At 48.7% G+C, this 22,095-nt stretch overlaps 1 protein-coding gene across 5 annotated transcripts in view; it reads left to right on the forward strand.

Annotated features, from left to right (window-relative positions):
- Positions 1-20,930, forward strand: part of MAP3K3 (mitogen-activated protein kinase kinase kinase 3) — a 73,651-nt gene extending 52,721 nt beyond the window's left edge. For 3 of the 5 annotated variants that reach the window (XM_002827696.6, XM_009251902.4, XM_054537248.2), the window contains 10 exons: positions 7,720-7,853; positions 11,477-11,550; positions 14,337-14,404; positions 14,599-14,691; positions 15,354-15,545; positions 16,081-16,229; positions 16,920-17,051; positions 17,551-17,680; positions 18,063-18,240; positions 19,371-20,930. In XM_002827696.6, the coding sequence (XP_002827742.1) occupies positions 7,720-7,853; positions 11,477-11,550; positions 14,337-14,404; positions 14,599-14,691; positions 15,354-15,545; positions 16,081-16,229; positions 16,920-17,051; positions 17,551-17,680; positions 18,063-18,240; positions 19,371-19,599 (1,379 nt within the window). In that variant the 3' untranslated portion in view covers positions 19,600-20,930. The remainder of the gene's footprint in view (positions 1-7,719; positions 7,854-11,476; positions 11,551-14,336; positions 14,405-14,598; positions 14,692-15,353; positions 15,546-16,080; positions 16,230-16,919; positions 17,052-17,550; positions 17,681-18,062; positions 18,241-19,370) is intronic. The other 2 variants (XM_009251903.4, XM_009251906.4) reach the window with 1 other exon arrangement.
- Positions 20,931-22,095: the final 1,165 nt, after the last annotated feature.

The raw sequence follows: 22,095 nt of genomic DNA on the forward strand, positions 1-22,095 counted from the left end.
AGTGAGACTCTGTCTCAAAAAAAAAAAAAAAAAGGACTTGTCCCTGCTACATTCTGACTCCTGTATGGTCTAAGTTCATCTTGTTAAGTGCCTTTGCCTCAGTTCTCACTCTGTCTTTCTCCTTATCTTGCCACTTTGTCCCATAGTGAGGCAAGCCATACTCCAACGCCTGAGTGAAGGCAATCAGGTTTTTCTGGAGTTTGGTAGTGAAATGGTGGGCCTGCCAGTTGTGGTGGTGCGTGCCTGTAATCCCAGCACTTTGGGAGGCCAAGGTGGGTGGATTGCTTGAGCCCAGGAGTTTGAAACTAGCCCAGGCAACATGGCAAAACCCCATCTCTCTGTCATCCAGGCTGGAGTGCAGTGGTGCCATCGTGGCTCACTGCAGCCTCAACCTCCGATCCTCTTGCCTCAGCCTCCCAAATAGCTGGGACCACAGGTGCTTGCCACCATACCTGGCTAATTTGTTTTTTGTAGAGATGAGTTCTCTCTATGTTGCCCAGCCTGGTCTTGAATTCCTGGTCTGAAGCGATCCTTCTACACCTCAGCTTCCCAAAGTGCTGAGATTATAGGTATGAGCCACCATGCCCAGCCCAGGATGTTTTTAGGGTAGAGATATGAGGAAGTGTATGAAGGGAGGGATAAAGACAACTGAAAAGGAGGGTTAAAGGTGATGAAGAGGAGACCATGGGGGAGCTGACTCCTGCTGGAGATGAATCGAGTCCAGGTAGAGGGTTTATAATGCTTTCGCAAGGAAGAGAGGAGCCCTCTCTGCCTCTGAGAGACATGGAGGGAAAATTCAGGCAGAGGACAAGAAAGAATGTTGAAAGGATGAGGGTGGATTATAGCGACAACTGGGCAGTAAACAGAGAGCAATGCGCAGGACCAGCTTCCAGTCCTAGTACAGATTTGAAAGGGTAGAAAGCAGGACTGCAGAGGTAGTGACCATACACTTGGAAAAAAAATGGTTAGCTTCTTTCATCTCCAAAGGTTTTTTTCCCTCCTTGCTGTAAGTTCTATGATGCTACATGAGATCAGAAACTTTGATGGTGGTAGCAGCTCCAAAATAAAATGGGAATTTTGAAAGTTGAAACATAGAAGATGTTCTTAGGGTCTTATGGAAATTCTACCCACTACTGTGTTCTACAGAGTGTGGTCCACTGTGAGCATATTGGTAAATATTAGTTAAGATTTTCTATTGAGAAAGAAAAAAATGTTTGATTTCTCTCCCCATCTCATCTGTCCCTGAAGAGAGAAAAGAGTTTAGAAAATAGCTAGTGGCCAAAAAAGCTATCTCTTTATACTTGCAATGACCTGCACATTAACACTGACCCAAAGCCCTAGAACTCCCTGCGGAGACAACTTCCTGACTGCATCAGCTTCCTTATTAGGGTTCTCCTATGAGAAGGGCTAGAATCTGAGAGCCTGTCGTTCAGCTTTAAGTCAGAGTACAAAGCAAAAGAACCTACCATATCCTAGGGTGAGAGTGTATCTTTGACTCTGCTTCTTTGGGTTAAGGAGGCTGGTAGAGAGCTAGCACGCACTGGGAGGAATGAGGATAGCTGGCAGCTTAAACCCCGATTTTCTCCTTCTGTGTAAAATGCCTTCATGGGAAGCTGTGGGCCTCTCTGAACAGTGGAACTGCTACTGTGCTCCTTTGCTTCAGCTGGTGGCACAGATGGCACAGTGAGGCTAGAGCAAGTTCAGGCTGGAATACCAGGGAAAGGTGTCCCAAGAAAGCCTGTGACCCCTGCCTATGCAGTCTTCTGAGACCTACGGAATGAGCTGTTTTGCATAGCACTGTGCTTTGTACTGTCTGGCTCATTGCTATCACTGCTGGTAAATATGTAGTTTTATGGTCCAGTATCCTATCCTGTTCAGCTCCCTGTCTCACTTGCTCTCAACTGTTGTGTATCTCATTGGCTCCCAATTTCTGAAATGAAGATTAAAAACAAAACCGAAAATGCCCTGGAGCAGTTTTGCCAACTCCTGGTTTTTCCATTCGGTTCCTCTGATAGCCATTGGTTTGGGGAGACTTCCTTTTCCTGCTCCAGCCTGTGGGCCTGTGCACAATAGCCGCTGGCACATAGCCCATCAGATAACAAGGCTGGCTCTCTGCAGGCACAGTGTGGATTGGAAAAAGTGAAAGTCTCTGGCTGGAAATAAAAGCTCAGAAAACCTTTGCTATTTTTCCCCCCAGACCCTCCTGGGTCTGTAGTGCTGGCCTCATGTGAGCTAGTCCCATCCCACCTGTAAAACCAGGGGAGAGTTCAGTGCAGCTGATGAAGGAGGGGACAGGTGTCAGGGGGACCATGGATATTTTATCCCAGGGAAGTCTCACCCCAGACACTCCTTGTAACAGATTGAGGGCATTTCATCCTACCTGGGCATAGTTTGGACCAGTGTCTGAGGTTTCGTAAATAAGAGGTTTTCTTTCTCTCCAATCAATCCCTTACAAGAGACATTTTTATTTGTTCTAGGTAAAATGTATAATACAGCTCCAGAATGTGTTGGTCAGAGTTCAGTTGCACAGAGGAGAACCCACTGTAGCTAGTTTCAGGAAGAAGAGATTCTATAAGCCAGAGGTGCACATTGTGGATTATAGAATCAATGAGGGAAGAAAGAGAAGCAGGCTCTAGGTTAAGAAACACTGCAGAGCGTCCTCCCTCTTCTGTAATCAGGAAGCCACCGGTCCAGAAGTCCAGTGCCCTCAGCTCTGGTCCACACCTGTCTGTCAACATCGACAAAGCTGGAGACCAGGTGTGGGGCCTCTGCTAAACTGTGGCAGAAAAACCAAAGGCTTCTGTGACTGCTCAGGAACAGCAGGAAGCCTGTTAATCTCACAGAAGTGCATGTGATTAGCTGAACCTAAAGAAAGTCTTAGAAATACAGCTTTTAGCCAGTTAGCTTCTGAAGTACAGGAAGGCACACTAGAAGGGTGGAATCCATCTTACGCCTACCCCATATATCTGCCACATAGAGTGAAGGGTACAAATGGGATTCTACAGAGTTCCTACCGTGAGATGGGGTTATGCAGATATGTACCTGTGCCAGCACATTTATAACTTCCAAAAGAAATTATGAGGTAGATAGTTCTCCCCATCTTTGCAGTTGAGAAAATTGAGGTGAGAGCTTAGGTCATTTAGCTAATGAGTGGCAAAGCCTGATCTGAACCCACGTATATCTAATTTCAAAGCTTAGTCTTTTCTCCGTGCACCTCACTTACCTCCTTAGAGTTGCTTCTACTGCTGACAAATGTTGCTGACATGTGGACTGAATTGCCATAGAACTTGTGGACTACCAAGATGTCATCCAAAGCTAAAAGTAGGAAGCAGGCAGTAGGCTAATTTTTATAAGCAAAGGGTTAAATAGTGCTCTCTCTGTGTTTTGTGACATGATAGGGCTTAGGAAAACCATCCTTTTTTCACAGTTGCACTGGAATTTTGTGTTACAGTAGCAAGGGAAGCAGCCAGGTACATGGGTCTGTGAGGTCTGGGTCATTGGAAAGTGGAGTAGTTCCCTTGGTCCAGATTTCCCCTAAACCTCCATCTTGTCTTTGCCTACAAGCCCTCTGTTGGCCAAGCAGCATTTTGTATTCCTGGCCTCTGACTCCCAAATGACCATGGAGAAAACAACCCTGAATTTGAGCTGCATGAAACATGCCACTGTGGATGTGGCTCACATCTGTAATCCCTGCACTTTGGGAGGCTGAAGCAGGAGGATCCCTTGAGCCCAGGAGTTTGGGGCTACAGTGGGCTATGAACATGCCACTGCACTCCAAAGAAAGAAAGAAACATGGCACTGTGCTTCCCCTGTGCTGCCAGGAAGTCCCCACGTTAGCTTCCCTCCCACACCTGGCAGGCTGTCATATTTCCTTGTGGATGGGATCTCCATCCTCCATAGGGATTACTCATGGGGAACAGATGGCCTGGCCAGTTCAAGGAGAAGTTTTGTCTTGTGCCACTGTGTTGAGCAGCATGCCTGCCCTTTTTGGAAATAAATTATGGTCCCCAAATTGCCTTGGCTGAACTGTATGAGCGTCACAAAGCCTGTTTTCTCACTTCGGCCCCACCATAAAGTCACTTTATGGCTTTGGGGCTTGGGTTTCCCTCTACGCAATGTGGATGATGATAATGCACCACCACTGCAGGGGTGTAGTAAGGGTTAAATGAGAGGTGACAGTATTTTTTTAAGAAAAAAAAATTGCCTTGCCTGATTTTATTACTCTGTTAGTTCATGGTACAATATCCCTAAATTTACACTCAGAGTAGCTTTAGTTTCTGTTAGGACTTAGAAAATAGGACAAATTCTCTTCCATGGGCTGTTTGAGACCATTTCAAAGGCATGGCTCAGATACCAATTTATCTCGGAGTTGGTGGCCTTTACCCTGTGAGTGAGATGTTGAGACAGGAAATCCAGCAAAATTCTATGCCTGTTTTCAGAGCAATTTTGTTTCTGGCCTCTGCTCTGGAGTCAGGTGGGGAAGCCAGATTACTGAGGACCCCATGTTAGCTTTCCTGCCAGAGAGACATACTTGGAGGGAGGCTGGGGTGATGTGTCCAAGAAGAGATTGGAAGTATTCTCCAATACCAGTTCAGTGGTGAATTCTCAAAATATATTCAGCACAACCACAGGAACCATATGTTCTGAACAACTGACTTAATATAGAAGAATTAAAGAGTCAGTTTCAATTGGGTGCAGTGGCTGACGCCTGTGATCCCAGCACTTTGGGAGGCTGAGACAGGCGGATCACCTGAGGACAAGAGTTCAAGACCAGCCTGGCCAACGTGGTGAAACCCTGTCTCTACTAAAAATACAAGAATTAGCTGGGTATGGTGACGGCCACCTGTAATCCCAGCTACTCAGGAGGCTGAGGCAGGAGAATTGCTTGAACCCAGGAGGCGGAGGTTGCCTTGAGCCAAGATTGTACCACTGCACTCCAGCCTGGGCAACAGAGCAAGACTCCATCTCAAAAAAAAAAAGTCAGTGTCAGTTTCTTGAAGGTCATTGAAAAACAATAGTTTAAGCTTCTTAGAAAATATCTTCCAAAGAGCAACCCTCTGGCCAGGTATGGGGGCCCATGCCTTTAATCCCAGCACTTTGGGAGGCCAAAGCTTGAGACCAGCCTAGGCAACATAGCGAGACCCCATTCCTAAAAGTGCACACACACACACAGAGCAAGCCTCCCGGCCATTCTTTTTTTCCATTAAGTATTTTTCTTCCTTCTGAGGGTCTTTGAAATAGTGGGAGTCTCTCTGGCTCAGGGAGTTTGTTGAGCTCCATCAGTCTATCAGGCCCACCCTCTTTTCCAGGATGTTCTAAGACCCTGGACTGGGCTCTTGAGCACCCTCTGCTGTAGATGCTTAGTCCCTGGTGCACTACCTCGACTTCCAGGTACAGGCTGAGTGCTCCTGACTCCACATGAGCTTTTGTTTTGTTTTGTCTATGAGACAGGGTCGCACTCCATCACCTGTGCTGGAGTGCAGTGGTCCAAACACGGCTCACTGCGGCCTCAACCTCCCAGGCTCAAGCAGTCCTCCTGCCTCAGTCTTCCAAGTAGCTGGGTCCACAAGTGTGCGCCTCGCTAATTTTTAAAATATTTTTTGTAGAGCTGGGGTCTCACCATGTTGCCCAGGCTGGTCTCAAACTCCTGGCCTCAAGCATTTCTCCTGCCTCTCAAAGTGTCGGGATAATAGGTGTGAGCCACTGCACCCGGCCACACATGAGTTTTTGAGCAATAGGAAATATATATACATATATGTATAAACATGTATACACACACACACATATAAAACTAAAACTGTGTATCTCAGATTTTCCATCTAAAACTGGTCTGGACTAGGGATGTATTATCAAGAAAGGAGAGAAGCCAGGCATGGTGGCACCTACCTGTAGCTGAAGGGGGAGGATTGCCTGAGCCCAGGAGCTCAAGACTAGCCTGGGCAACAGAGTGAGACCCTGTCTCTGAAACAAAACAAAACAACAAAACAGAATAGAATGAGTCAGGTACTTCCCTAGGTCTCCAGCTACCAAACTTGGTCTCTCTTGCTTCCTTAGCCATTTCCACAGAGCATCTTGCCTGCAGTTCCATTTCAGAAAACCTAGTGCTACAGCCCCTGAACTAGACTGGAGAAACTAGCCAGCAAGGAAAGTAACCTGTATGGTTGAGGGATGGTACTTCTGCTATTCCTGGTGTCTGGGAATTGCTGGGTCGTGGGAGAGAGGTAAGGGGTGGTAGATAAGGGAGTGGAGGGCTCTTGTGTCTCTGGTTTTCTAAACAACAGGATAAATTTGTTCCCTTCAGAACAGGAAAAGGGTTCAGGATAAGAGTCCTATGTTTAAGTTTTGAAGCTACAAGAAATATTTGTGTGGGTATAGTTAAAGCTTTTTTTAAACCTTCTGGAAATTGGCTCTTCTGGTTTGTCTGGTGAGCTTAGGAAGGAAAAAAGATGCAAACTTTTGGCCTCATTTTTGTCTCCTCTGATCATGGAAAGCAACACAGCCAGTCAGAAAAAGCTCTTGGGCTAGGAGGAAGGAGGACCTGATTTCTTGGACTCAAAATCCCTTATGGCAGAAAAGCATTGCTCAGTGACTTACAAAGTGTGTCTCTGCACACCTCTGTCATTCACTAATGTTAGGATGATAAACCATTTCATCTTACAAGCTGATGTGGTGAAAGTACCTGTTAATTGGTTTTATAGTCTCTTATCTGTAAAACATAAATAATTGTTTTTGGGTGTTTTGGGTTTTTTTTTTTTTTTTTTTTTTTTTGAAGATTTAAGTTCCTTGAGTCTCCGTCTCCTCCTCTGTTAAGTAAAGCAAATGCTTACCTCTCAGGATTGTTGAAAGGATTAAGTGAAGTAACAAATGTAAAAATACCTTGTGGAATGATTGCCACTTAGCAGCCACTCAGAAAATATTTGCCAAACCTCTGTTGTAGAGATGTTGAAAATCAAATGAGGTTAATTACTGTGAATGTGTAAGAAAAAGTAAAGCACCACATAAATGCAAGATAATATCATTACTCAGACCAACCTGAGCAACATAGTGAGACCCTGTCTCAATTTAAAAAAAAAAAAAAGGTAATATTATTACTCACAATCCAGGAAGTGTGGGAGTGGGTAGGAATGGAGAAGCCTGCCTTTTGATCCTGGCCAGACCATCAGGAAGGCCTTTTTTACCTGATACAGGTAGAGAACAAATAAGGGGAGACACCGGCTAGGGGAACAGGGCAACAGAGAGAGATGCACAGGTATATTCAGTTACCTTTCCCTGGCCCCATCCTCAAAATACTGCTTGGACCCAAAACTAAAGAGGACTAAGCTGATGCATTGAGCTGATGGGAGGAAATGGCATTAGTGCTCTAGAGGAAGAGAGAAGGTGACATTATGAAGGAGTAATTATATATAAGAATTTTTTTAAAAGCTAGTCTGATTGCCAGCAAAGTGGTCTCATAGGGGTTATTCTGGTTTCTGTTTTGTGCCAAGGTTTTTTTGGTCGGATATGCCATAGTGCCTGCTCCATCTCTGGAGTTTGTTTCCCATTAGGAAGGGAGTTTGTTTGCCTGAGGGAGCTGGCACATGCTGGACGTTGGTGCCATGACCCATCTGAGTCACATTCCTGACCTCTAGGGCCTAGTGTCTCTGAGTTGGCCCCATGCCTGCTCTTCTTGGGCTACACACCCTGGGCTCTGTTGTTGAAAGTCTCCTTTATGTGCTCTAGGCTCCCAGAACCCTGGCCGAAGCTCACCTCCCCCTGGCTATGTTCCTGAGCGGCAGCAGCACATTGCCCGGCAGGGGTCCTACACCAGCATCAACAGTGAGGGGGAGTTCATCCCAGAGACCAGCGAGCAGTGCGTGAGTATAGGGGGGCTGGGATATGCCTGTGGCCTGTATCAGCAGACCAAGGTCATAACAAGGGGCTCTCAGTAGTCACAGTGCAGAACTGAGGGACATGAACCCAATTTGAAAGCTCTTTTATAAACCAGGCCTGCCTAAATATGGATTATCCCTTTTTAAGGGCCAAATAACAATTTCTGCCAAAGATGGGATCTAAAGGATCTAAACTACATAGTTTCCTTGCTGTTGGGTGAGGATTTAACAGATTTTCCTTCATCATGGTCCTCTCATTGTTCCTACAGGCAGGCACCACCACGCCCAGCTCATTTCAGTAGTGTTTTAACATATGACTGGTTCTAAAGTGACAGGTTATGTTTTTCATTGGATATATTTTAGTTTTGCTGTTTCTTGATGAAAGGTAGGGAGTAAACCATATCAAAATTACACTGTAGGATTGGTTAGGCTGATCATTTATGATGGTAGACAGTTGTATTAGTTATCTATTGCTCCATAACAAATTACCACACCTAGAGGCTTAAAACAATATACATTTATCATTTTCCAGTTTCCCTGGGTCAGGAGTCCAGGCATGACTCAGATGGGTCCTCTGCTGAGGGTCACACAAGACTGCGATCAAGGTGTCAGCCAGGCTGCCTGCCTTTCTTGAGTTTGAGGCTCTTTTCTAAGCTCAGATGGTTGTTGACAGAATTCAGTTTTTTGTGGCTGTAGGACTGTGGTTCCTCTTTTCTTCTGAATGTCACCCAAGGGCTTCTCTGAGTTCTCTTCCTAGAGGCCACCTTCAGTTCCTTGCCATGGGGCCCTCTCACAACATGGCAGCTTCTTCAAGGCCAGCAGGAGAATCTTTTGCTCCAGTCTGCAAAGATGAAGTCGTAAAACATCACATAATCATAGGAATGAATATTCTATCCTCTTTGCCATAGTCTATTGGCTAGACGCACGTCACAGGTTCTACTTGCACTAAAGGGAAAGGCAGTTCATTGGGACTAATTGGTAGAGGGAGCGATCACCTTAGGGTGTGTCCACCACAGTGGCTCAGCCATTTTAGTGGCTAGCTTTTAAATTGGTGGCTTACTTGATGCAAATGGCAATTTGGCTTAGTGAACTCAGCAAGCGTGAGATCTCTAGCTTCATTCTGGTCTTTTCAATAAACTTGCTTTGATGTAAAAGAAAAGGCTGCTCTTACACTTTCTGGGATTTGGCCTGAGAAGGGGAAATTTCTTAAGGGGAAAATGTCTAACAGAAGGGCCTGTGCTGTCACATGGGAGATCTTACAAAAAGCTGATTCTTGTAATTTTTCTTTCATTATTCAAACTATATAGGCTATGAGAAGCCCTTTGTACTCTTCTTCCTTCTATACTCCTGCCTTCCAGATAAATTCATGTTTGGAGTAGTGACCTGGAGTGCCTTTAGCTGCAGATTTCCTTTTTGGGCATTTTACTGATCATCCTTTCTGGTTTCTCTAACCAGGGCACTTCTGGACATCAGCTGTTCTAGGGGTGACTTGGGTGTAAAATCCCAGAGGTTGCAGATGAGCTTGATTGCCCTCAGTTTGTGTCCCTCACCGTGGTCCTCTACTCTGCCCCCTTCACTTTTGTACTTTGCCTGCATGGCCCTGGAAGGCATGGGAGGATTTGACTCCTAGTGAGGACAGACTTTTAGAAAGAGGCCAAGGAAGGCAGTGGTTGGGGATTGCCAAGGTCCTCCCCCAGCGCCTGCCTCTTTAGCTGAAGAGAATTGCTCCTGGTAACAGGCCATTTGAGATCAATCTACTTAACAGGAACAAACACTGCATAGTATGTAATACAAGAATATTCCAGTGTGACTTTACTGAAAAGTGAAAGTATGATAAGTTTATTTTGTTTTTTCTTTAATCAGGTTTAAGCAATAATTGTATCTGTCTAATTTTTAGAATGAGCAAAGCATGATTCATGTTAATTTTTTGGCCTAATTTTTCCAACAAAAATTATGCCAGTCTGGTCGCAGTGGCTCATACCTGTAATCCCAGCACTTTGGGAGGCCAAGGCAGGAGGATTGCTTGAGGTCAGGAGTTAAAGACCAGCCTGGGCAATATAGCAAGACCCTGTCTCTAAAAAAAAAAAAAATTTAATTAGCTGGGCATAGTGGCACACCTGCTTATAGTCCCAGCTACTCGGGAGGCTGAGGTGGGAGGATCACTTGAGCCCAGGCTGCAGTGAATTGCACTCCAGCTTAGGTGACAGAATGAGACCCTGTCTCGAACAACAGCAACAACAACAAAATGCTAGCACAGTGTAACGTCCTTCACTCCCTACGTGACTTCTGACCATAAAGAACGTCATTTTTTACAAGAGAGTTCACAGGACTCAGCAGTTTCCCCCAAGGCCTCTTGTGAATCTTTGGTATTCTTCCTCCACCACACCTGCCATGTTATTTATTTGTCCATTTTGTCTTTTTCTGTTAACTGGTCTAAATTTGCCAAATATGCATCTGATGGATTGAAAGCAATTCTCTCCCATGTTGTTTTCATCCTGTATCTTTAGCAACATTTGCAGTTTTACTTTGCAATTAATTTGCCTTGATTGGCAGATTTTTAAAAATCATGTGTGACAACATGATCTAAAGCATTTGGAATTATGGGTGGGGATGGACCCTAGTATTAAATGGGAAAAAAATATTTGAGTTGGAAACTGATTTTATGGAGGTCGTTAGTAAATTTTCATAATTCTGATACTTTGTTTCCCTATGTAATTTTTTTTAATTAATTAAAAAAATATTTATACAGAAACAAGGTCTCACTATGTTGCCTAGGCTGGTCTTGAACTCCTGAGTGCAAGTGATCCTTCCCTCTCGGGCTCCCAAAGTGCTAGGATTATAGGCATGAGCCACCAACTCTGGCCCCTATTTGATGTTTAATGTTGGAGCTCAGATAATGAATATTCTGAAATTGAAGACCCCACCCCCACCCCCACCCCCACCCCCACTTTTGTGCAGAGAAAATGAAAGGGAGGACCTTCAGGACATTGATTGGAGAAAAAGGGATTCCAAAGGCCTTTTGTTGCTGCATTTGACCAGGGGCCAGAGAAATATTTTATTATATTTAGATATCTATTACCTCTGCATTGGACCAGGAACTGGGACATTTTTGTTCTGGTATCAGCTGTGCACTAACTAGTTTTATGACTTTAGACAAGTCTCCTAACCTTTCTAGGCCTGTAATGCACATCTGTGAAATGAGGCAATCCTTGTCTTTGTAAATTATAAATTATGGAGTGTAAACAGAAGCATTAAGGTCCCACCCGAACTCACTGGAAGGCTCAGCAGGGTAGTACCATCTCCAGCGCCAGGCTCCAGTGTTAATGAGCCAAGAACATGCCAACAAGAAAAGCAGAGTCTCTGCTTTGCTCTCCTGCCAGAGCTCCTTGGGATGCCAGCCAAGCATTTTTCTCCCTCCTGGAAACTTGCCTTTCAAACTAAGGGGGAGGGTGGTACCTTTCTAACCATTCTTCTCACTGCATGGGGAGAAAAAGGACACTTTCATATTTTGACAAAAAGGCCCATTTGCTGGCCCTTGCCATAAAGCCTGGGTCACTGAGGGGAATTGGGGCTGGGGGTGTGGCTTCATTGTTTGACTTGCCTTACAGATGCTGGATCCCCTGAGCAGTGCAGAAAATTCCTTGTCTGGAAGCTGCCAATCCTTGGACAGGTCAGCAGACAGGTATGGGACTGTGGGTGGTTTGGAGGGTAATGCATAGGCATTTTTGGAACTGATGGGTTGAGGAAGAAGAGTTAGCTCTGCAGGCCCAGGGTTAAAACATCATGCTTCTAGGAAAAGCCTTCTCCTTAATTTCCCAAACACCATGAGAATGTTATGATGGCATAATTAAATGAATGTAATAATAGCTCATAAAATAGCAGCTCATTTATTAAGTACTTGCTTTGTTGTTCTAAGTGCTTTACATGTCTTGACTTTCCATATAATATATGCCGCTCTCGTACTTTTGGCCTCACTGCTGTGATCTGAACTGAGAAGGAGTGGACTGTCAGTGTTTTAGGGGGAAAACTGAATTCTCATCTGTTGTTTTACCATCATTTTTTATTCCAAGTGTTTTTGGTGGAGTAAGAAACTGAAACCCAAAAACAGAATATCCAGAATGCCTAGTGTACCATGCCGCCTGCTTGGTGTATATCTTCTTCTTACACTTTGGGAGGAAACAAGTGGTGTCCTTTACATACCAAATCGCAAGGGTATGTTTGGAGAGGCCTTGGCATTGATCTTGCCACTCCCTCGCCTCTGCCTCATTATGCCCAAGAGCACTTTTGATCACGTCTGTCTGGGCTTAGGACTGTGGTCAGAGGCTATGGAGCAGGTTTGGGGATTTTTTTACTTTGTGTAACTGATTAATTGTTCATTTGGGTAGTGATATTGTGACTATGGCTAAATTTGCATTGTCTTGCCTAATAGACCTGAGCACTGATGAGCACTGTCTTCCCTTTAGATATCATAGAATACAGTCATGGTTACTTGGTTTCCAACGTGTAGCCTTGTTTGGGGCTTGCTTTCCAACCAGGGGAGTGAGAAGGCACAGGCAAGAGTGCCAGGGCTTGCTGTCATAGACTGAGGGCTCTGCCAAGACAGGGATTGACTCTGGCTTTGGATCATCTCCTAAGCTTTGGAGGGGAAAGGGGAGAGAGGAGGACTACAGAAGGTCTAATAGTTGGGAAATGAGGGGGCAGCCCCCTTGTGCCACTGCCTTGAGAGTTTCAAACCTGTGGCCCCCGCAAAAGGCCAATAAGCACTCTTGTGTAAGGGAAAGGGCCATTCAGGTGGGTGCTGGGAAAGATAGCTAAATTTACCCGCCTCTCTATTCTTGGGTTTTTTCCTCTGTGCCTACAGTACTTTGTTTTCTTCTCATTGTGAATGACCTAGACTTACTTCCTTGAGGTCCAGCCTGACTTGGGCTCAGGGCTCTCATCTTCCCTTCATGGGATCTGGGAAAGGGCATGAGATCTGGAGCCAGACAAACCTAGATCCAGTCCCAGCTCCACCAAATATTAGTTGAATGGCTTCAGACAAGTCTTTTAACCTCTCTGTTCCTGAATTTCCCCATCTCCAAAATGGGATGGTGGTGATTAAGGTGAAAGAAAGATGCCTGGTTTAGCAGCAAGAACATAGACTTTGGGGTCATAGACCTGGATTTAAAGTCTGGCCTTGAGGCACAGTGGCTCACGCCTGTAATCCCAGCACTTTGGGAAGCCGGGGCAGGCGGATCACCTGAGGTCAGGAGTTTTAGACCAGCCTGACCAGCATAGCGAAACCCCGTCTCTACTAAAACTGCAAAAAAAAAAAAAAAAAAAAAAAGCCGGGTGCGGTGGCTCATGACTGTAATCCCAGCCCTTTGGGTGGCCAAGGTGGGCGGATCATGAGGTCAGGAGTTCGAGACCAGCCTGGCCAACACAGTGAAACCCTGTCTCTACTAAAAAATACAAAAAAAAACAAAAAAAAAAATAGCTGGGTGTGGTGGCAGGTGCCGTAATCCCAGCTACTTAGGAGGCTGAGGCAGGAGAATAGCTCGAACCCAGGAGAGGGAGGTTGCAGTGAGCCAAGATTGCGCCACTGCACTCCAGCCTGGGTGACAGAGCGAGACTCCATCTTAAAAAAAAAAAAAAAGTCTGGGGCTGGGCGTGATGGCTCATGCCTGTAATCCCAGCACTTTGGGAGGCCGAGGCGGGTGGATCACAAGGTCAAGAGATCGAGACCATCCTGGCCAGTGGCACATGCCTGTAGTCCCAGCTACTTGGGAGGCTGAGGCAAGAGAATCACTTGAACCCGCGAGGCAGAGGTTGCAGTGAGCTGAGATTATGCTGCTGCACTCCAGCCTGGCAGCAGAGCGAGACTGTCTCAAAAAAAAAAAAAAAAAAACAGTCTGGCCCTGTCTTCCTAGCTCTGTGTTTGAGCATATAAATAGGACTGTGTGTGCCTAATCTGTAGGGGTGTCTGTGAAGACAGAAACAGCCTAGCTGCTCAACAAGTGGATCTGCTATTATGTTATTTTTATTATATGGTGTATTTGCTACCTCACAGCGTTCTGAGGATTAAATGAGAAAAAGCTCACTTTAGAAAATAGGTAAGAAAGCAGCATCCTATCAGTGATGATGCTGTGGCTGTTTTTATTACTGCCCTGGGCAAAGGATTCTCTTGGAGCTCTTTGCCTGTTACAGAGGTGGGAAGAAAGGCCGAGGAGGGAGAGGGCTGTGCAGCCAGGCTGGAGTGAGTCCGATGGGGGAGATTTACCACTCATGGTGCTGTCAGATTTGGGTCACAGACTAGTGAAGGGAGGGTGGAGAAAGCAGGAGCTGGGCTCAGAAAAGGGCTGTTTCCCGCAAAATCTGCTTCCCCCACCTCATGCTGTGGCAGGGGTTAGAAAGGGAGACTGCCTGGACGCCCTGCTGGGTTGCTGTGGAAGTGTGCGGGAGTCTGTTTTTTCTTTTTGTTTTCTCCAGCCCATCCTTCCGGAAATCACGAATGTCCCGTGCCCAGAGCTTCCCTGACAACAGACAGGAATACTCAGGTGAGTTCCACAGAGCCTGGGTGGGCAATGCAGGGTGTCTGGGTGGGGCCTCAGGTGGCTCTGCTTCAACTGTTCTGAGTCAGTAGCTCTCCTTGGGCTTGCTGCTTTGAGGTCTCAGGTGCCTTGGGGACTTGGGGGCTTAAATGGCTCACATTGACCTACCCAGAAGCCAGTGATTCCCCTATCTTACTCAGATCGGGAAACTCAGCTTTATGACAAAGGGGTCAAAGGTGGAACCTACCCCCGGCGCTACCACGTGTCTGTGCACCACAAGGACTACAGTGATGGTGAGTGCTTCTTCACCTGCTCCCTGCTGGCTGCCTCAAGAAAGGACAAGCCGCCATGAGGAGGGTGGGTTTGTCCATGCGGTGCCTGTATTTTCCTTCATTCCTGAGGAATTGTGGCCCAGACTTGAGGCATGGGAGACAGGAAAAAAACAAAAACAAAAACAGGGAAGATAGTATTTGTAGACCAGATGTTGCCACTGGGAACTCTGACCTTGGTTGAAGCCAGTGGTGTGCTCCAGGGGCACCATCTCTCCCATGCCCTCTTCTGCCCCACAGCAGCAGGTGGCCTGGGCCCTGCAGAGGGGTAAGGAGTAGGATACAAGGAAATCAGTGCCTTCGGGTGTGGCTTGGCCTTGCAAGCAATTGGGAGCCTGTCGGCCAGCCATACACCTTCCCTTTGGCAAGATCTCCCTGAACCAGACTACTTCCTAATTTCTGCTTTTGTCCTGATTCTTGGAGTGCTTGGGACAGCAGCCTCTGTGGAATGAGGCAGGTGGGAGTGCGGACAGGATGGGCTGGAGCTGGTATTATCTATCACTTCTGGCTGAGACCTGGTTTGTACATTCCACCTTGTAGCCCGGGGTGTCTCAGACCTGGTTTGTACATTCCGCCTCGTAGCCCGGGGTGTGACTTGCTCTACTCTGGCCCTTGCACCCTTTCAGGCAGAAGAACATTTCCCCGAATACGGCGTCATCAAGGCAACTTGTTCACCCTGGTGCCCTCCAGCCGCTCCCTGAGCACAAATGGCGAGAACATGGGTCTGGCTGTGCAGTACCTGGACCCCCGTGGGCGCCTGCGGAGTGCAGACAGCGAGAATGCCCTCTCTGTGCAGGAGAGGAATGTGCCAACCAAGTGTGAGGAGCTGTCCCTGGCTAGGAGGAGACTGCCCAGGCGGTCTCAGACAAGCTACGGGGGCATAACAGCTGGGCCCCTGGGACCCTTAGGCTCAGCAGGTGGTGGCTTTGTCCCATATGCACCACACGGGATAAGCCTTGGAGTGCCTGAAGCCTGGCTCCACTATTGTGTGACAAGCCTCTTCTCCTCTCTGATCTTTAGTTTTTCCACGTTTGAACTAGGGAAGAGCACACCCTTCATCCCTGCCGTATTAAGCTATTTAGGGGCTTTGGAAGGAAATGTATTTGGTCAATGCAGAAGAGCAATTTAACCATGACTTCAGCCAATCCTCTGTTCTTAGGACTCTGACTTCAGGTCCGAGTGACTAGGGCACTGGGCTTGCTCCAGATTGTGGTGGAGATGCTCTACTAAGAGATGATGTGATGGTGCTGGGTGAGGGGGAGCCTGAGCCAGAGGCCCTGTTCCTGGAGAATGAATGGGGGATATTCATAAATAATGTACACAAAGTAACTCTTTCCTTCTGCTCTCCTGTAGCTCCCAGTGCCCCCATCAATTGGCGCCGGGGAAAGCTCCTGGGCCAGGGTGCCTTCGGCAGGGTCTATTTGTGCTATGACGTGGACACAGGACGTGAACTTGCTTCCAAGCAGGTCCAATTTGATCCAGACAGTCCTGAGACAAGCAAGGTACACTTTCCCCGTGGTCTGACTTCCAGACCCCTCCTTTCAACAAAAATGCCTGTCTTACAACACAGAGTAGTTGCTTGAGATGCTGTAGGTTGCTTTCTCTGTCATTCTTCCCAAACTCCCTTTCTGTCCATCCTGGCCCCAGCCACAGGGTGAAAGGACTGTGGTCTGAAGAGCAGCAAGCACCTGGCGGGGAGGGATTGGGTGTAAGGAACTAAGCTGATGCCAAAGTACCAAGTAACCCAAACTGAGAGGTGATGACCTGTGCCACAGAGGGGACTCCCTCCCCCAGACAAGTATCTCTTCTCCAGCCCTCAGCCCAGGAAGGAGCTGTGGGGCTCCTTCACTTGGTCCAACTCTAAAGGAGGAATCATATGGCCTGTCTTTGCAGTCAGCTTTCAACGTGGCTTATACTTCAAGTTGAGTGGACAAACAGCAGTTACCTTAACTAAGCACCCACAGCCCCTTCTCCCACCTCCCTGCCTCCTTCCACCCATGGGAGTGCCACCATCCCAAGGCCTGCCCAGCATTGTGGCCGAGAGCTAGACAGTTAAGAGAGTCCCCCTTTTCTCCAGCTGCGGTTCCCAAGGCAGACCCCTGTGAGGCCACTAACTAGGGCAAGCTGAGCTGAACCCAGGCGGGCAGAACTAGGGCCCTGAGAGCTGAGGCGACCACTGACCCTTCCCCTAGGAGGTGAGTGCTCTGGAGTGCGAGATCCAGTTGCTAAAGAACTTGCAGCATGAACGCATCGTGCAGTACTATGGCTGTCTGCGGGACCGCGCTGAGAAGACCCTGACCATCTTCATGGAGTACATGCCAGGGGTATGTGCCCCTTGAATGCATGTGAGACACACACAAAAGAGGGCCTGAACTGGGGGCTGGGGCCTGCAGAAGAGGGGTCACCTTGGATAGGAGTTTGAACACCTGAGGCTCCAGAGGCCCAGAGGAGCAAAGTGAGGTGATGGTGGGACTTGGAGTCAGGAGGGCCCCACCTCAGGTTGCAGTGGGAGTATGAGATGTCAGCTGTCCTAGGTCCAGCCCTCCCCCGAGGCATGCAGGGCTGGCCCACTGTCCAGTAAATGCAGCCTTCATCTGGAGCAGAGAGGCCTCCCTGCTCCTGGATTTGGGTGGCGCGCTGCTTGAGAAGGACTTGTGGTACTCTCTTTTCCAAACTGCCTGACAGCTGCTGGCAAAATGCCCTGCCCAGCCAAACAGGAATTGAACAAATCACTCCTTTGCTGCCATGCTGGGGGCTGGAATGGGCTTGCCTCTCCACCAGCCCTCCCCTGAGGGGACTCCTCTGACTTCTTGTGGCTGCCAGGGCTCGGTGAAAGACCAGCTGAAGGCTTACGGTGCTCTGACAGAGAGCGTGACCCGAAAGTACACGCGGCAGATCCTGGAGGGCATGTCCTACCTGCACAGCAACATGATTGTTCACCGGGACATTAAGGGTGAGCAGGGCCAGGATACATGGAGTCCCCAGGACCTGGGTTCAAGTCTACCATTGAGTGCCTGCAGGGGCCAATAACTTAACCATTCTGAACTTTCTGAAAAGTGAGACCCCAATTGTTTCCTTGAGGAACTGGTGAGAAGATTGGTTGAGCAATATGAGAGAATATTGCCAAGTTCCCTCTACATGTTGGCCTTGGAGATGGTCATTTTGTGTGGTAGATCTGAAACTCCCCTTTGCTAAATCCTTTGCCCTTTGCAGTTCATGTGTAATTCAGTGGTAGCCCTGCCCTCTCCAGCAGCTCTCAGTGCCCTGGGGGTGGGGAGGATGGGAGAAAATGCAAGAGGGTCCAGGGTTGCAGCCTCTGCCCTTTCATGCCTCAGGAGCCAACATCCTCCGAGACTCTGCTGGGAATGTAAAGCTGGGGGACTTTGGGGCCAGCAAACGCCTGCAGACGATCTGTATGTCGGGGACGGGCATGCGCTCCGTCACTGGCACACCCTACTGGATGAGCCCTGAGGTGATCAGCGGCGAGGGCTATGGAAGGAAAGCAGACGTGTGGTGAGCACTGGGACATGCAGAACCCCTTCTTCCACCCAGGCCATAGTGGCCCTCCATTAGAAACACACCCTGGGGACTTTGTGGTGTGGCAGGAGGGAGTGTGCCCAGGGCCTAGGCTGCAGTGTGTGCAAGGGTATTTATTGTTGGGTGCAGTAGCACACACACCAGATGGGTGGTGCTCAAAGCACACTCCCATTAGAGCTGGGAACTTAGGCCATGGAAAACATCCCTCATGTTTGCTAAATCTCTTAAGGAAGCAGGATCCACTCTGAAGGCCTGAAGGCCTGGACCAGTTTCTCAACAGGAGCAGGCTTCTGTCCCTTCTCCTAGCACTCAAGACAGTTTGCACTTGCTCGACATAACCTTGTGTCTATCCTCTGAAATGGCCCCTAAGTCGTGAGAGCTTCTCCCCTTGGAAAGCTATTGTGGGCTGAATAATGGCCCCCCAAAGATGTCCACTGCCTAATCCCTGGATCTGTAAATGTGATTGTATATAGCAAAGGGCCTTTGCAGATAGGATTAGGTTAAGGGTTTTGAGATGGATGGATTATCCTGGATTAAGGGTCCTTACAGAAGGGTCTCAACAGGTCAGAGTGGCTAATAGGAGGTGAGACGATGAAAGCAAGAGGTTGGAGTAATACAAGGAGGGGACCATGAGCCACAAAATGCAGGTGGCCTCTAGAACCCAGGAAAGGCAAGGAAACAGGTTCTCCCTTCAGAGCCTCTGACAGGAACCAGCCCTGCCGCCACCTTGACTTTAGCCCTGTGAGACTGATTTTAGACCTCTGACCTTCAGAACTGTAAGATGATACATTTGTGGTGTTTTCCTGCCTCTAAGTTTGTGGTCATTTGTTAAGAGCAGCTATGGGTAGCTAATACAGTTATTGTAGAGTTATTTCTGTCAAGGCTAAGTGATTCTCTTTTTCCCAATTTCAAGAAGTACCCAGGTGTGTGGTGAGTGTAGGTCCTTGAGGCCCACGTGGACAGGCATCCAAGCTGAGGTATCCCTCAGCTTGGCCTGTCCTGCACCTCAGCATGCTCTGAGAAAGTCGCCTCCTTCTGCAGTGGTGGGCAGGACAGCTGGGAGTCCAGGGCTGGCTGAGGGGTGACACGGGGTTCTCTCTTTCCAGGAGCCTAGGCTGCACTGTGGTGGAGATGCTGACAGAGAAACCTCCGTGGGCAGAGTATGAAGCTATGGCCGCCATCTTCAAGATTGCCACCCAGCCCACCAATCCTCAGCTGCCCTCCCACATCTCTGAACATGGCCGGGACTTCCTGAGGCGCATTTTTGTGGAGGCTCGCCAGAGACCTTCAGCTGAGGAGCTGCTCACACACCACTTTGCACAGCTCATGTACTGAGCTCTCACGGCCACACAGCTGCCGGTCGCCCTTTGCTGCATGGCAGGGGGCTGCTGCTGGGCTCAGTGAAGTTGCTGCTTCTCCCAGGCAAGGCTGTGGACCATGGAGTGGCAGCCCAGCCCGCGTCGGTCTGTGTCCCTTCCGCCACTGGGGCTCAGAGCCGGGGTGGGGTGGCTGCAGCCTCAGGACTGGGAGCCCTCAGCCTGTCAGATCCAGGAGCTCCAGTGTCCTGAGCTCAGCGTGGAGGGGTAGGGGCTGGGAACAGTGTGCAAGGCGGCCGTGGGCCCCACCCTCGGGGATGTGTCCTGACACTGCAATTGGCACCGAAGCCCAGAGGGTCTGGGGGCACGAGACTGACGCCAGGGTATGAAGAGTGTTATTTTCATTCAAAGTGTTATTTTGTTTTTCCTTCCAATGTCTGGAGACCACCAGGGCGTCTCTGGGCTGGATGAGCTCCCTCAAGCCTGAGGGAAAGGCCAGCACTCGCTAGCAGTGGCAGGCAGAGGCCCAGGCTGCCGTCCCCCAGAGCCCCAGGTTGGCTCTGCCAGTCCTGTCCTTTACCAAAGATGAATGAAGCAAATGTCATGCTGCCTTATTCAGGGAAGGAGGAGCCTGTCCTGCCTGTGGCCATGACCCTGCCTCTCCCAGGCAGGGGCCCACGATGTGGAACTGCTGCCACTGAGGGGGGATCCAGTTTTGTCAATGCAGTTGTCTCTGTTTTACAAGTTGGAGTCACTCTTATGCTGTACCCAGTTTCTAAACTGGAGACTGTGTGTGCCCTCTGGGCTCTGAGTACCCCTGCTGTGGGCTTGGGCCTAGGCTGCATTGGAAAGAGCTGAAGGTTGTGGCCTTTGTGCTCGTGGCCCAGCCTTTGTTCCCCACTGGAGCAGAAGGGGAGATGGACGACACGGTGGGGGCATCTGGCCCGGCTGGTGCCCTGATCCTAGAGAGCCCGAGGAGGTGTCTCAGGCTGCCTGAGTCGTGACCTGCTAGGCCAGAGCCCACTCCGTCTGGTAGAAGGGAAAGCCCATGTGCTACCACCAGCTGTGTCCAAAACCGCCAGCTCTGTTCTTCCTCAGCCAGCCTTGTCCATCCCCTTGAGGTCTCAGCCCCTTTCCCTTGTAGCTCCTCCCCTGGTGGGGGAGTGGCAGCAGGGGTTGGGGAAACAGCATCTCCAAGCAGCTTAGAGTTGGCCATATTTACCTCAGCCTGGGCGCTGGTCCTTTCTTCCGGCCCCTCCCCTCCAAAATGTGCCTATTGCTAGAGCTCCTCCCTCTCAACACCCAGTTTCCTTGGGAGTTGTTATTAAAGGAAAAAAAAAAAAAAAAAAAGCCAGTGCCCAGGGATGGGCATCTCCAGGGAGCTGGGGATTAGTGCCAGGCAGCCCTGCCAGCCATACCTACATCCCCACGGGCACAGAACAAGCCAAAGCCTTCGTTGTATGTTGACGATGCACTTTTATGAATGTAGTTTCTATCGCTGTTTTTAGCCTTTTCACATCATGTAATGTGAGGCCTTGTACTTGTTAATTTATATCTCAGATCATATTTGATGGTTTTTATATATATCAATTCTAGACTGTTACAGGTGATGGACGCCTCGAGAGAGAGAAGAGAAAATGAAAGCAGCTGGTTTTGCAGAAGTGTGTGTCGCATGCGCCAGTTGGGCCTGGACCCTCCTGTGTCCATCCCTTTTCTCCCAGGGGCTCTATGAGCCCCTGTATCCCACACTGCCCTCTGAAGACAGCATAGGCTCCTGCTTCCACCTCGGCCCTTGCCCAGGGTGGGGCCCGGCCCTCATCTCGACCAAAGCTGCTGTGTGGCAGCTCGGCCTCTACGACCCCATCTTGGTGGCTGCATACTCTTCCTGGCCCGCACCCCCATCCCCAGTCCCTGTTCCCCAAGAGGATACAGAGCATGGTGCTGGCTGACTTGACTGTGCGTCCCAGGTTCAGGGTCTTACAGAGCTCCACCCCCTGGGGTCTTACCTCACTGGGAATGTTTTGAAAATGAATTTGAAGACAAGCCAACAAACCCTGCACTCCAAAAAAGCAAAACAGACTCTAATTTTTTTTGTGCCAAAAACTGTGGACATGCTGGCTCAGCATCCTCAGGACCAAGTTGTTGCTTAATTTATTGTTTTTAAATAACTAATCCAGATAAAAAGTTGTGGGGCTTCAGGGTGACCTGGGCCCAAAGGTTCTGAAGGGCAGTTTCCTGGCAGCCCCAGGCTTGCTGTGGGAAGGGGCTGTGCTGTCACTTTCTCATCATTCCATGGGGTGTGTCTGCCTGGGCCAACTCCGCATTGAGAGGCCAGGGCTGGGGACAGTCCGCACTCTGCCACCCTCCTGCCCCTCCCACCCACCCCAGCTCTATGTCTGTGTCTGAATTGTGGATTGTGCAGCCATGGTTATTGTGGAACTGTGGAACCTGCAGCCATAGTTATTTGACTATATCTTGACCGAGGGCTTGCAGTGCAAAGCCAGGCCAGTGTTGC

Source organism: Pongo abelii, chromosome 19 (genome assembly GCF_028885655.2).
Source record: "Pongo abelii isolate AG06213 chromosome 19, NHGRI_mPonAbe1-v2.0_pri, whole genome shotgun sequence".
Lineage (NCBI taxonomy): Eukaryota > Metazoa > Chordata > Mammalia > Primates > Hominidae > Pongo > Pongo abelii.